Here is a 14,698-nt window from a genome sequence, read left to right as displayed (position 1 = left end):
ACGTTGGATCACCACAAAATCCCTAATCTAATTTTTTTTGCATTTTTGGATATATATATATAAGGCGGTAAAGAAATAAAAGGACACACACACCCACACACTTTTCTCATTTATATTTACATTGGACCTAAATACATTCTAATTGCTGAAAAATAAATAACAATAATTAAAATACTAAATAGAAATAAAATAAAATGCAAAAATGCTAAAAAGAAATAAAATGCAAAAATAAAAGAAATGGACAATCGAAGGGACAAAAATTACCAAAGCGACAAAATTCTGAAGGGACTTTTCCGAAGGGACAGAAAAAAGAGGGAGAAGAAAAGAATAGCTCGTTAACACAAGCTAAAGAGGGAGAAAAGATAAAAGTTCTTTGACAACTCAAGAGAACTTTTGGTGTGTGAAATTGTGTGGAATGAGGGCTCTATTTATAGGTGAGAAGGTTGATGAAAAATGGAAAATTGATTTAATAGAAATGATGGACAATTATGGTGAATTTTGAAAAAGGAATGTTAAATTGACACTTGACTTGAAAATTTTTTTAGACCTTGTACATTTTATTTTGGACCTATTGACACTTTGTTTTTTTTGGACACTAATTAATTAAAAAGAAATAAAATAAAATAAATCTAATACGAAATAAACTAAAAACAAATTAAACTAAATTATTTAAAGAAAAATAAAATTAAAAGATGGAAAATAAAAATTATTAAATATAAAAAAAAGTAACTAATCTTAAAATTAAAATTAATAAAAGATGGAAAGAAAATAAAAAGAGAAAAGAGGGTCCGACTCGGAATCAAAAAATGAGGTATTTTAAAATACCTCCTTGCCGAATTTTTTTATTGAAAAATCAGAGATCGATCAGAGTCGAGTGACATGTGTCAGTGGGGCCTTAGGTCAAAAATTGGGATATAACACATATCCATCAAGAAATTAATAAAAATAAACTATTCATTAACTAATCACTCCTACTTTGGCTTGGTGTTCATTGATTGTAAAAGGATTATGAGGTTTTTTCACACTTTTATGCTTAATCATATAAAAAGAGTAGCTAATGTTGTTCTCCATAATTCACTACACCAAAATGGAGAAATGACAATCATAATGATCATATGCTACTCAGACTGTATGTACTAACAATCATTTGTGTAGTCATTAGAAAACACAAAATTCATAACATATGTGCAATATCACTATCGTTCATTTATGGGGTCAATTATTTGTTGATAGTGCAGAATAATAATATATCTCATCATGGTCATGCATTTTCTCCATTATTGTAATTGTGGTGGGATTCAATATTATGAGTATGTCACATCGTCGGTGGTTTTGGTGTTATCACTGCCAACCAATAACGCATATCTGCACTTGTTTTCAAGAACTTATGGATTCGTCAATTCAATAATCTTTTATACTAGAAATTAACTTGTTGATTAGTTCATCACATACATCAAAGTTGTGTAGTTTCTTGTGTTAGTAATTTCTTGTTTAAGGTTAGGTTTTGTTTGAAATAGTTGTTGCTTTGTGGATTTTGTTGTGTATTGTTAATTGATTGTTAAGTAATAATTCAAGTGTAAATTTCTCATCCCTACTAGAATTATCATTGTATCATTTTAATACACTTTTTGTAAAACCACGCTTTCAAAAAAAACTTTTAAAACTAAAGCGGTACCCCCCCCCCCCCCCGAGCTTATTTGTTATTTCCATTATATTCACCAACATTTATAATCCTATTCATATGTATGTATGCAGTGGCGGAGCCAAAAAATATAGTTTGGGTGGGTCACTAAAACAACTTATTAACAATAATATCTAAACATAAAACTAAAGTGGTAATAAGCCTAAAGCATGAAGTTGAAATTGCAAAGTTTAACTAAAATATTCGTGTGGATGTTTTAAAAAATAAATTACATAGTTTATTAATACTATAAATTATGAATATTTTTTTTTTTACAATACAACTCTTAATTGGGGGAATTTTCATTTGACCAGACAATATCAAAGAGATTTGAAACCCAAAAAAATAGAAGATATGTAAACCTCCGCTAACAAGAAAACCCCAAAAAAAATAAAAGGTATGTAAACCTCCGATAACCAGCTAGTATAAGCATGAAAAAAATCACATATGTCACTTTTGGAACCGCCGAAAACCTAAACTGTTGAATTCATTTGACCAGACAATATCAACGAGATTTGAAACCCCAAAAAAATATAAGGTACGTAAACCTCCACTAACCAGCCAAGTATAAGAATGAAAAAATCACATATGTCACTTTTGAAACCATCGAAAACCTAAACTGTTGAAAAATTGTTTAAAACTCGCAAAATAGACCTACATCCGTTAATTTTTTAACTTTTCCAGGTGGACCGTGGTCCACCCCAGCCCATGAAGGGCTCCGCCACTGTATATGTGTGTGTCGTGGATTTAATTAAAGAAAAAAAATAATCAATAATTTATTTATATTTTAAAAATAATATTTACTTCAAAGAGATCAATTATAAATATATGTTTTTCTAGTCACTTAACAATTTTTTGTCACTTAAAAATAATATTCTTTAATGTATTATATTAAATATTTATATAATATAACCAGGGCCCTCCCTAAGAATTCGGAAGCTCGGCTCTGGAAATGAAAAGTGTCCAGTGATAAAATCAAAACGTATTTTTTTTTAAAAGAGCAATGTTCTATTTATATTTTTTAAAAGATAAATATAAGGTGCCATATATATGCGGTACACCTAAAGGTGAAAATGACTTTCGTATACATGAGGAACCCTCGCCTAACACCAAAAGCAAGAGGACCTAATTCTAATAGGCCTAAAAGACTAAAACAAGGGGACAGAAAATGGTTGGGGGTATTAAAAAAAAATGGAGGACAGTAATACTAGTTGGTATTAAAAAAAAATTGAGGCCCATTGACTGAGGGAGGCCCAGCTCTGTTGAGCTGTTTGCACCCCCTCAGGGTCGGGCCTGAATATAACAGCTTACCCTAAATTTAACCTAGTTAGCCTCTTATATATATGGTTGAGTTCACCATTTAAACAAAAGCTGATAGGACCAGCGCCGTTGCTTTAGCGTCCCTCTCTTTGGTCATGATGATATGCAATTAGGGCACGCCGATTGTGCGCGACGTAATTCTACTCATACCAACACTACATATGAGGTTAATATATCTTCAGTTGTTTGTATTTTCCTATCATCTAATTGTTTGTTTAATTATTTTTCTCCCAATCAATTTTGTGTTATTGTCTCTCCAACAGATCTATAAGCGTCAAAACAAAACTTTATCCATGGAGTATCATGAAAGGAGTGATTGAACGGAAATCGTTAATGTTATCATATATTTCTACTCCTTCTATGATGAACTGTTCAGATCTATTGTTCCTTTTCATAGGTTCCAATATAATTTTCAACAACTGTGATTTCGTAAATATGGGTAGATATGTATCATCAAGATGACATGTTTTTAAAAAGGTAATAACTATGTAATTTTTATATATTTGTCTTCATATTTGTTGTTGTATTGAAGTTTAAGTTGATAACTTTTATTTTTATATATAACTATCATGTATTATTTATTTTAGTTTTAAGATTATCTCATCCCCTTGTCATGGTTTAGTGAGTAACCGATAATAGTGAAACGCCAATTCTCACAAAATATCTTGTATCCCCCTTAAGGGTTGTAATAGAATTTGTTTGTCTAGTTGAACTTTACTTTTTCTGGTACTTAAGTTCCAGCCTTAATTATGTATTATTTAGATCTTATTTATGATCGACGTAAGATCTCAACACTAAAATTTCAAACTTTTGATGATAATTCCAAACATGAGGTTTACGATTTGATATTTGGTGATTGAAATATCAATTTAAGAATAGTTTCTCCCTTTGAGTGGAGGTGTATCTTCTCTTCTAATCTATAATATCTCATTAATATTATTAATTGTCTGATGCTTCTCAAATTATGAATGACAATTTAAAAAGGGACAAAGGAAAATCACATTCATTCCAAATGCTAATAGGATATATCAAGAGCTTTCAAATAAATCGTCAACATCCAATCATTCATTTGATATTGTGATTACTTGGGAGGTCTAATAAATAAATAAAATTACAAAATTTGTGTAAGGTAGCCATCTTTTAATTTTATTTCTTTTGAAAACTTGATATCCGGTCCAAGAAGGCAAGGTAGTCATCCATAATATCTTGAAACTGAGAAAAGTCTTTTGTAATCTCAATTAGGTCTCCATCCTCCGTTAATGTTAAATTATTATCAACAAAATCTTTCAACCCTTCATCATTTATTGAAGTAATATGTACTTCAGACATATTACTCCAGTAAATGATGAAGGGTTTGGAAGATTATTTTGATAATAATTTGATATTAGAAGATGAAGACCTAATTGAAACAGCATAAGATTTTTCTCAGTTTCAAGATATTATGGATGACTACCTTGCGTTCTTGGACCGCATATCAAATTTTCAAAAGAAATAAAAAAAATAGATGACTACCTTGCACAAATTTTATAATTTTATTTATTTATTAATTAGATCTCTCAAGTAATCACAATATCAAAAGAATGATTGTATGTTGAGGATTTATTTGAAAGCTCAAGTTATATCCTATTAGGATTTGGATGAATGTGATTTCCTTTTGACCCTTTTTAAATTGTCATTCATAAATTTCGACCAACAAAATTGTTGTTCATAATTTCAGAAGCATGAGACATTTGATAATATTGATGATTGATAACATGCAAAATACACTGTCTAAATAGTTTGTTTTCCATTTATTTTAGAGTCAATTATTGTGTTTTGCACGGTTACTGGCCGGTATTTTGATGTGTTTCAGCAACATAGGGTATAAAAAACAAAAGTGAAGAAAAAGGAGGAAAAGAAAGAAATCATGATCGGTGCCACAAGCCCAACAACATTTGACAATTTTTATGCTGAAGAATTATACTATAAAAAGACATTGAGACACTCATCCAGGGGCGGATTTACCACCCAGCTAGCCTGGACACACGCCCGGGCTCAACTCATACTCAGGGGCGGATCTCCTTGAGGACCTATGGGAGGCATGGCATCCCCAGATTGCCTATATAAACAATATTAGATATAGATATATCACAAATTACATTACTTTTTAATAAAACTTACTTCATTTGGTGCTTAACCTTAACCTTCTTCATTTAATATTTCTACTATTTTAGTTTACGATTCTGCACAATAATCTTCATTTGAAATAAAGAGTTCTAGTCTTATTTTATTTATTATTTCTTTTGAAATCGCTTGCTAATGTATGGTTTTTTTACGATTCAGAAACTGTATTTTATGTTAGCTTTTTATTATTATTGCTTCAATTCCATGGCTGCGCATTAGAGTGTTCGATAGTTCCTGTTCCATTCTTCTTCTTTTATTTATTTATTTCTATGATATGATATGATTATTGCTTCTGCCATTTAAATTCATTTTTATGTTAATTCCAATTCAGTCGATTCCAATTCTTGTTATTTTCATTGTCGTGCCCATTCAAAATCCGAATCTTTATTAATTTCTATTGCTGCTCAATTCCAATTGCAAGGAAGATTCTAGCCGTGGCAATTCTCTTGAATTAAAGTATCCATCTTAACATCAAAATTAAATTTAGTGTATAATTGAGTCCAAAACAAGGACGGAATGTGTGCCGTTTTAGTGTAACGAGACTTTAAATATTTGTTATGAAAAAAATCTATTTTGCAATCTAAAAAGTCTAATACGAAAGTGTAAAGACATATATAATTTACGTATAGAAAGAGCGAAAACGACATCCAACTTAAAAATATTACACTACGAAAGTGGGAAGTTACACGTCTAAAAACTCTGACAACGTATTGCGAAAGCAAATAAAGTCTCTTGTTTAATATTTTTCTACGGAAGTTTTACTTTTCTCGTTACTACTAAATTAGCACAAAGTTGCGTGAATGAGGAAGGTTGACGGAAACTGTTGGTTTGGTCTCTACCCATCAATTAATTAATTAAAATCAATATTTGGTCTCAACCCGTGAATGAATTAATTAAAATCAATATTTACTTTACGCACGAAATCCAATTATTTTGAATTTTACCTTAGATCTTGCGTCGATCATAAATAAGCACTAGAAAACTAAAGTTTAACTAGACAAACATGTTCTATTGCAACCCTTAAGGGGGATGGATGCAAGATGTTTGGTCGAATTGGCATTTCACAACAAATAATGAAGACACAAAATTTCAATATCATATCTTGATGTCACCCATCTCCCCATGAAATTTTACCAAAATCGAAAATTTCACTTTGACATTCCAATACAACCTAAGCACATCATCCTTTGTCGATTTTCGTGAGTTTGGAACTCGTACCAACCAAATAACACTAAAAATAACATTTATGCATTAATACCCCCTTTGTCCCAATTTAAGTGAGCATTTTGCTCATTTCACCCTTATTAAGAAAAATGTACACCCTCCGATCACTATTATAATAAGAAAAATTCACATTTTAGATTCATTTAATAAATGATGTATGTGGTCTACATTATAAACTACATACATCATTTATTGAATGAACCTAAAATGTAATTTTTTTACTTATAATAGTGACCAGAGGGTGTATTAGTGAAGGAGATAGAAAAATGTTTTTAAGTGCTCTTGTCAAGTATTGATGAATTTACCATTATCATAAATGCAAAGTATAATATATTGAATTGTGAGTGATGAAAGTAGTTATTAATTAGAGTTATAATTAAAAAAAAAAACAATTAATATTATATTGAAAAGTAAAAAGAGTCGGTTATTTTAAGATAATAGAATAGGCTCACTTATTATGGAATAGAGGGAGTAATATTTGTTCTTAGGTAAAGTTCACTTGACTTTGATTAATGGCCACATAACATAAAGCTTCAATTATGATCCGATTATCCATGGAATTGTCCACCTGTGAATGTTAAACAAGTTGACACTACATGTTTTAAGCTTTTACCTCGTAGGTAATTTTTTTTTTACTTCAACATATTGTTCTTGTATTTCACTAAAACTCTGGAAGTTCAAAAATGTTGCTTGTGGGTATTTGAAAGCAACACACTAAACTCGTGATAGAAAACCTTTAACAACTGTTAAACAATGTTGAATGTAGGATTAAAATGTTCTATAAAATTAGGGATTAATCTAATATGGATCTTCAAAAGATCGATCCTCGCCATTTTTAGTAAAACATGAACTTTATACTCTTGGTGCATGTCTTGAACTGTGTACCTCAAAGTTGAAGTGTGATCTTACAATCATATGGCTTCACATGAAACTTGGCACATGAATTTTATACTAATTGAATACCGAGAATAAATATAAGAGTGGTTTATTGTTATTGTAAGGGTCGGGATTCGAACTCCGGACACCCCACTTATTCATCTTGAAAAAAGTGAATTTTAAGAAAGAAAAAAAAAATATAAGAGTGCTTCGGTTTCGAGTAGTCTTCGTACCATATAAGAGTGGTTTAATACCATATTGAGAGTGTTATTTCTCGAACGATTACTTACCATGCAGTACTTAATCGATCAGGTGAACTGGACTGTTATATTCTGAAGGCGACGCGGTTATTAGTCTACCTTGCACGAATTCAGGTAGTGCCGTAAAACGTCTTAGCGACATGGTCGTGACTCCACCCGATAATCTCTTCGATGGAAATTTCTTCTTTTTAAAGGTACTTTTTCTAAATCCGAAAACAACACATGTTTTATATGTTTTCTTTACACGGTAAATCTATTTGTAAATTCTTATCCATCAAGATATTCTTTAACCATCCCTCAAGAAAAAAAATAAACTATTCTTTAACTAATCACTCCTACTTTGGCTTGGTGTTCATTGATTTTAAAAGGATTATCAGGTTTTTTCATACTTTTATGCTTAATCATATAAAAAGAGTAGCTAATGTTGTTCTCCATAATTCACTACACCAAAATGGAGAATTGACAATCATAATGATCATATGCTACTCAGACTGTACTAACAATCATTTGTGTAGTCATTAGGAAACACAAAATTCATAACATATGTGTAATATCACTATCGTTCATTTATGGGGTCAATTATTTGTTGATAGTGCAGAATAATAATATATCTCATCATGGTCATGCATTTTCTCCATTATTGTAATTGTGGTGGGATTCAATATTATGAGTATGTCACATCGTCGGTGGTTTTGGTGTTATCACTGCCAATCAAGAACGCATATCTGCACTTGTTTCCGGCTTAGGAACATAATAAACATGTCTTGTTCTGTGGTACTACCTCAAAATACTATTCATGGGAAAAATAACTATTTATCTCTCATTGTACAAAATAAAGCTATCTATAGATATAAAACAAAACAAAAACTATCTATAAATCAAACAACCAAAATTTAAATAGTTTTAACATGAGATTTTTTTTAATAAGACACAATTTAGATGAGTTGAACTTTGGAGGCTTACCAGAAGACTCGGAGCACTTACATGTGTTTCATTAACTAAGTCGTCCAATAAAGAAGTTAAGTGAATGGTTAATGAATCACGGATCTCATTTAATAACGTTTGAAATTGTGATTAAAGAAAATTGATAGATTGTTAATAAGTCATCCAATAACCAAACTCTTAACTCTATACAGCAGTGACCATGATTTCAAATGTCTTTAACCAAGTGTCTCCAGCCTCAACTTTTCAGGTGTACAAATATTATTGATGTATATTACATACAATGGATAATGTAAAGTACAAGAAGATATGAACATCAAGATTTTTGGATTCTAGGCTTTCCATTCTAGTAATCAACAACTTGCCATACATTTTAGGATGAGATGACTTTGGTAAATTGATACCTGTTATAATAAATAAAATAAATCAAATCCATATATTTATTATCAGCATTAGAATCATAAATTAGGATTTGAATTAGAAAATCATATCAATCAACATTTGTTGTATTTATTGTACATGGGAAGTTGTAAATTGATTTTTAGAGACAACAATGATCTTCAGATGGAATTAGCGTCAGTCATTTAAAAGAAATCTACATTTTTACTTAAATTTCTTATTCACCACTACTGGTCTATGCATATATGTTCCATAAAAATAAAAAATAAACATATAAAGACACTATACTTACTCTTCTTTTTTCATTTCAGTTTTATAACTATGGAGTGGAAAATAAATATAAATTTCATATTATAAAGTATCAATCAAAAATTCCATCTGGGTGAGGGAGAATGAAAAGCAGTTTGCCTGGATCTTGTCGGTTGCTCCGAGCCATTACGTTTCATGATTGACGACACGGTTGGGCTGAAATACTCATTGCTTCTCTGAGAAGTTGCTCCTTGTGAATACATCTTCTTGACATTCATGAAACTCCTTTGGTTTTCTACTAGCATCCCACGGGCGACTTGACTCCTCTTTGCAGCACCCCATCTATTGTGACTAACACAACTCTGACTTCTTCCCACTTGTTGAAACTTCGACTCTCTTGGACTTGTATAGTTGCGGCTCTCTGCGGTTTCCGCCGAGTACATAGTCTCTCCTTCACTACTATATCCATCGTGCATTTGGGATGCTTCCACTGGAGACGAACTAGATTGAACCTCACTTAGAGCTCCGTTAACAGAACCTGTTGATGAAACTTCTGCAATAGGAGCTTTTGCTGGCATTCTGTCCTGGTTTTGTTCTCCTTTTGGCTGGCTTTCATGCAGAGGTTCAGCGGATTTTGGATGTGGTTCCTTCGATGGCTGTGAAAAAACTGCAGGTTTGGTGATCCTTGGAGGAAAATTGATGTCCAAAAGTTGTATTTGTGTATTTTCTTTCGTTCTGAGTGGCACAGAAGTAACTCTTGGTGATTCATATATTTCTGGAGTGGGAATTCCTTGCATATGCGCAGCGTTAGGGTTAGTAATCAAACTTTCATCTTCAGCAGTGTTGGCAACGGCATTAGAACTTTGTCCATGACTCCTTGTTTTTACGACATTGTTATTTGAAGAAGATGAGGTTCCCTCATTATCAGCATCTGTCGACTTGAAAACTTGCCGCAAAGTGAAGGAAGCACATGAATGTTCGCTCCTAGGACCAGTAGACATCAACCGCATGAGTGGTAATTTCGGTTTGTTAAGGTCATCAAGGTTGCCCTCCCAATGCTGGTTTAACCAATCACATATAACAGGAATTGGCATGCCAAATTGCATTGGGAGATCCTTCTTCCAAGATGAGGTAGAGGATGAAGAAGTTGAAGGCGTGTTCGGTGATGTGGATAATTTCATTGGATCACATATCATAAAAGCTAGATTGCCATACACATCAAATCCTGCAGAACCTGGGCTCCATATAACCCCATCAGTTGACAGTTTGATGAGATTGTCGGTCGCTATGACGACCTTCCCTTCACCAACAGTGAGCTCTTGTTTCTCTGTGTAGCCTAGAAGGTACACTACACTTCCTAGATCCAGATTGGTTTTACAACAGGTCTTCAAGTGGTGAAGGTTTTGTCCCTGCGTGTTTGACTCTCCATCCGCATCGTCTAAACCCACAATTGTAAGATCTAATACAGAACTTGTAATGAAAAACCTGAAATCAAGTCAAAAATTTAACCCACTGTTATACAAATAATTATTTGGTGTAGGCAAAAATACTAATATAACATCATCAATAGAGCCGTACGAAGTAGGAACTTCAAACATACTAGTAAGTGTTGACTGAAGTTTCAGATTGCTAGGTCTCAATGGAGATGCTAATATTTTACAGAAATAAAGTACTCAAAACAGAAGAAAACTTTTATTGCATATTCAATACCATGAGAACTCTACATATCGACACATTCTGATGTACAAGAGTTACAATGTAACTGTATATTTTTTGTTATGGCTTAATTTAAAATGGTCGTACGCAAGAGATATTACTTGCTTGAATGGGAAAAATGAATATAAATTATGTGTTATAAAGACGTCCAGAACGTCTTAAAATTCTCATATTGAGGACACAAGATTCAAACCTTAACGCAGTCTAGTAAAACTATTGAGTTAATTTATCAGCTGATTTTACAAAGGAGAATAGGGTTCTATGTTTACTCTTTTTTTTGGACATTTCTTATGCAGAGAACTCTAGCAATATGCAAGGAACTCCATCAAATTGTTAAGAATTATAATACTAAATTCATAAAGTGCAAAAACATCAAAATCAGCTCTAGCTTTGATTTTTTTAATATTTTTTTGACATTTTAAATATTGATTTGGACTGCAATTATAGCAGCGTTAGCGCTATAACATAGCGAATTTGACAACATTGTTCATTAAAACTGACAGCAACAGATTGCAAAAACTGTTACACTATCAACTTTGATTCAAACAAGGAAATATCTACACTTACAGTAATCTTAAATACTATTTTGGTCTGCTAAAACCAGCAAGTTTGACTTTCAGCAGATTGAAGTTTCAAAATAAACATATAAAACTCCATACTTCTACAGTTAGTTGTTCTATTAATTATAGCTTACCATGTGAATTCTAGATACTGAAAACATTCTCTTGTGCAAGAGTTACATACTATGCAACTGTATATTTTCTGTTATGACTTAATCTAAAATAGTCATATGCGAGAGATATTACTTGCTTGGATGGGAAAAGTTAATAGAAATTATTTATGTATTATAAAAGATGTCCAGAACTTCTTAAAATTCTCATATTTTGGACACAAGATTCAAACTTTAAGTCAGTTTAGTAAAACTTTTTCTTGAGTTAATAAAGCAGATTTTACAAAGGAAAATTGTATTCTCTGTTTACTCGTCTATCAAATTGTTAAGAATTATATTATTGAATTGATAAAGTGCAGAAACATCATAATCAGCTCTAGCTTTGATATTTTTTAATATTGTTTTGACTGTACTCCATGTACAATGCACTTCTGACATTTGAAATATCGATTTGGACTGCAATTATAGGGGCTTTATAGCACTATAACAGCAAAATTTGACAACAACAGATCGTAGTAACTGTTATACTACCAACTTGAACTCAAACAAGTAAATATCTACAGTAATCTTAATTACTATTTTGTTCTGCTAAAACCAGCTAGTTTGACTATAAACGGATTGAAGTTTCAATGTAAACATTTAAGATTCCATACTTCTACAGTTGGTTATTCTATTAATTATAGGTAATCTGTTTTCTGGTAGGACGACAGCACGAAAGGAAAGGTGAAAACTGCATAGTTGAGGGTATAATAAGCGTAACAACAAATAAAATGGATGGCACACTTGTTTACATATATAGAAATTACCTTCTGTGTATGCAATAAACAAAATTAGCAACTACATTTCCTATTCTACATAAATATCCTAGATAAAGCTACCTAATATTAGGCACATGCACAACACGTTACACATGTACTGTGAAAAGAAATAAGCAGCAAACAATTTCAAACATACATGAATTGCAAGGATACAGAAAGTCAACAAAGGAATGGTACACCACCAAATGAAATTTAAGTTAAATACATGAATGAAGTGTGTTGAAGAATATGATGTATAGTGATAAAGCTAACAAAAAGGATAGTGTACATTGAAAGACAGTTCGAAAACAAACCTAACATTTGATAACAATTACATTCCAAATGAACTCCCTACAATCCTAATGTTTAAGTGTTCCGACCAATGTTTTAAAAACCAAACCACGTGGTTAAACCGTTTGAACTGTGAATCGGCACCATCTACGGTTTGGTTATTTGAGAGGTTTGAGTGTGGTTTTATTCCAATTCGAGCGGTTTAAAACAGCGAACCCAGCGTTATCAATTGTAGAAAGCCAAAAGTACGATACTTTTAGCCGCAATAAAATGCCATGGCGCGCCATCCTTCACAAATTGGCCAGGGCGGATGTAAAAAAATCCACCATGGCGAATCGATATTTGATAACACTTGTTGAACCATGACTAAGAAGTTTAGCCGGGTCGGTTTTTAAAACATTTGTTCCAACTTCCAAACATTTAGAAATATATTTCACACCAACTTTACCAAATAACTGCATAGCTTACCAGATTCTAGAAACAAAAGTCAACAAACATCTATTCTTTTACCTCAAATTAGGGTCTAATCCTCCACTAAACTACCTCTCCCAAGTCCTAACCACCCCTCCAAAAAAAGTATCAAATCCACACAAATAAAAACACTTAATTTCATTATTTAAAAATAATAAAAAATCACATTTTTTTCCAACTTTCATAAACAAATGACACTAATTTCACCAACAAAAAAAAGAAAACACAAAAGGGTCATTAATTTACCTCTGAGGAACAAGAGTAGCAGCAACACCATTATGCAACCGGATCTCAGAGCTACCAGCAGCAACAGCAGATGGAAGATTAGCATGAGTCGTCAAGAGAAGATTCCTATGGATAAGAAATCCAGTTCCAGAGACACCATTACCAACATTGGTGTTAGTAGTAATAGTAGCCATAGCTTGGTTTTTACCTGAAAAAATAGCACCTTTCATTCTCTCAGTTTTACTTACACCTTTACAAAAACACCATGAATCTGTAATACTACTACCACCCATGACCCTTTTTCTGGGTTAGAATGAGTAATGGGTTTGTTCAAAAGCTTGGATCTAATCAATGTAGCATCTAAGTTTCAATGTACTATGAAGAAGTGAAGAGAGAGAAAATAGAAAGAGAAAAACAAGTGGAAGAAGTTCAAGAGTTTTTTTCTTTGTTGTGTTCTAACAACTTATCCTAAGACTTAGAATGTTGAAGACATTGAAAATGATAATGTCAACTAGTTTAGTGATGATGAATGGAATGAAATGGAACCAGAATATATCTACTTCATAAGATTTTCATCACAAGAATATTACAGCAAAATAATATTTCAACATATATATTTATTTTTTTGGTGAAAAATAATATTTCAAGATTAAAGAAAAAAAAAACTATATGTAGTGTGTGCACAGTACTCTAGTTAATACTAGAGTGACTTTTTTAGTTTATTTATTTTGTATAGTTGACTTTTCTATTTTTCTATTTTTAAATTTCTGGTTGTGAAATTATTTTTTATTTTTTATTTTTTTCTCTTACATATTTGTACCGAAGATGTAAAATAAATGTTTATTATTTCTACAGTGAAATATATTTTTACTTCCGGCAGCATCACTTAAAAGGGAAAATATTTGGTGATTTTGAAATTTGATGAGTTTTGTGATTTGGTGTCTTTTAGATGAATGATTAAAATAAATTATTTTGATGAGAGAATATTATTGATTATGACATAGATAGAAACAAAGTTACTAAACATAAAGGAGTTTTTCTATTTACACCCCATGTTTTTCTGGTTACACCCAAATTTTCTTAAAAAAAAATTATAATACCAAAATTGCCCTTTTATATAAATTTTCTTAAAACCCTAATTTTATTCATTGTCAGTGAGTTTCACCTCTTTCACCCCACAAAGCTATTGATCAAACAATTTGATGTTCAATATCAATCTCCATGAAAATTAAAGAGTGAATCAAAATATTTTTCATCCATACTCAATTGGATATAAGCAAGTGAATTTCTTCTTCTATTTGCTAGTTTCAATTTTTTTCCTTCAACTGCACTGATGCACTGTACCATTACGGTTTTAATTTACATTGGCAAGGTTAACTTAAACTCAGTTTAAGTAGGTTCATGTAAACTTAGT

The 14,698-nt window shown here is 31.7% G+C and overlaps 1 protein-coding gene and 1 long non-coding RNA gene across 3 annotated transcripts; one reads left to right on the top strand and one right to left on the bottom strand.

Annotated features, from left to right (window-relative positions):
* Nucleotides 1–3,052: 3,052 nt before the first annotated feature.
* Nucleotides 3,053–3,730, top strand: LOC120577192 (uncharacterized). The gene is made up of 2 exons (XR_005643263.1): nt 3,053–3,167; nt 3,265–3,730. It is a non-coding gene; the product is annotated as an uncharacterized lncRNA (long non-coding RNA).
* Nucleotides 3,731–8,572: 4,842 nt separating this feature from the next.
* Nucleotides 8,573–13,859, bottom strand: LOC25498273 (uncharacterized). 2 transcript variants are annotated; one of them, XM_013593158.3, is made up of 3 exons: nt 13,306–13,859; nt 9,274–10,599; nt 8,573–8,870 (listed from the first exon to the last, which is right to left on the bottom strand). In XM_013593158.3, the coding sequence occupies exons 1-3, from the start codon at nt 13,575–13,577 to the stop codon at nt 8,840–8,842; spliced, it is 1,629 nt and encodes a 542-aa protein (XP_013448612.1). In that variant the 5' UTR covers nt 13,578–13,859; the 3' UTR covers nt 8,573–8,839. The 2 variants fall into 2 exon arrangements, with proteins under 2 accessions (XP_013448612.1, XP_024625294.1); XM_024769526.2 differs by lacking the exon at nt 8,573–8,870 and having other exon boundaries at nt 8,957–10,599.
* Between the last annotated feature and the right edge of the window lie 839 nt (nt 13,860–14,698).

This window comes from Medicago truncatula, chromosome 7, assembly GCF_003473485.1.
Source record: "Medicago truncatula cultivar Jemalong A17 chromosome 7, MtrunA17r5.0-ANR, whole genome shotgun sequence".
Lineage (NCBI taxonomy): Eukaryota > Viridiplantae > Streptophyta > Magnoliopsida > Fabales > Fabaceae > Medicago > Medicago truncatula.
This window is presented reverse-complemented; position numbering and strand designations above follow the sequence as displayed.

Excerpts from the sequence above, each read along its gene's own strand:
- LOC25498273 (XM_024769526.2), bottom strand. The coding sequence starts at position 13,577 with ATGGGTGGTAGTAGTATTACAGATTCATGGTGTTTTTGTAAAGGTGTA. Across the intron at positions 10,600-13,305 it reads GCTACTCTTGTTCCTCAGAG|GTTTTTCATTACAAGTTCTG; the intron begins GTAAATTAATGA and ends ACTTGATTTCAG.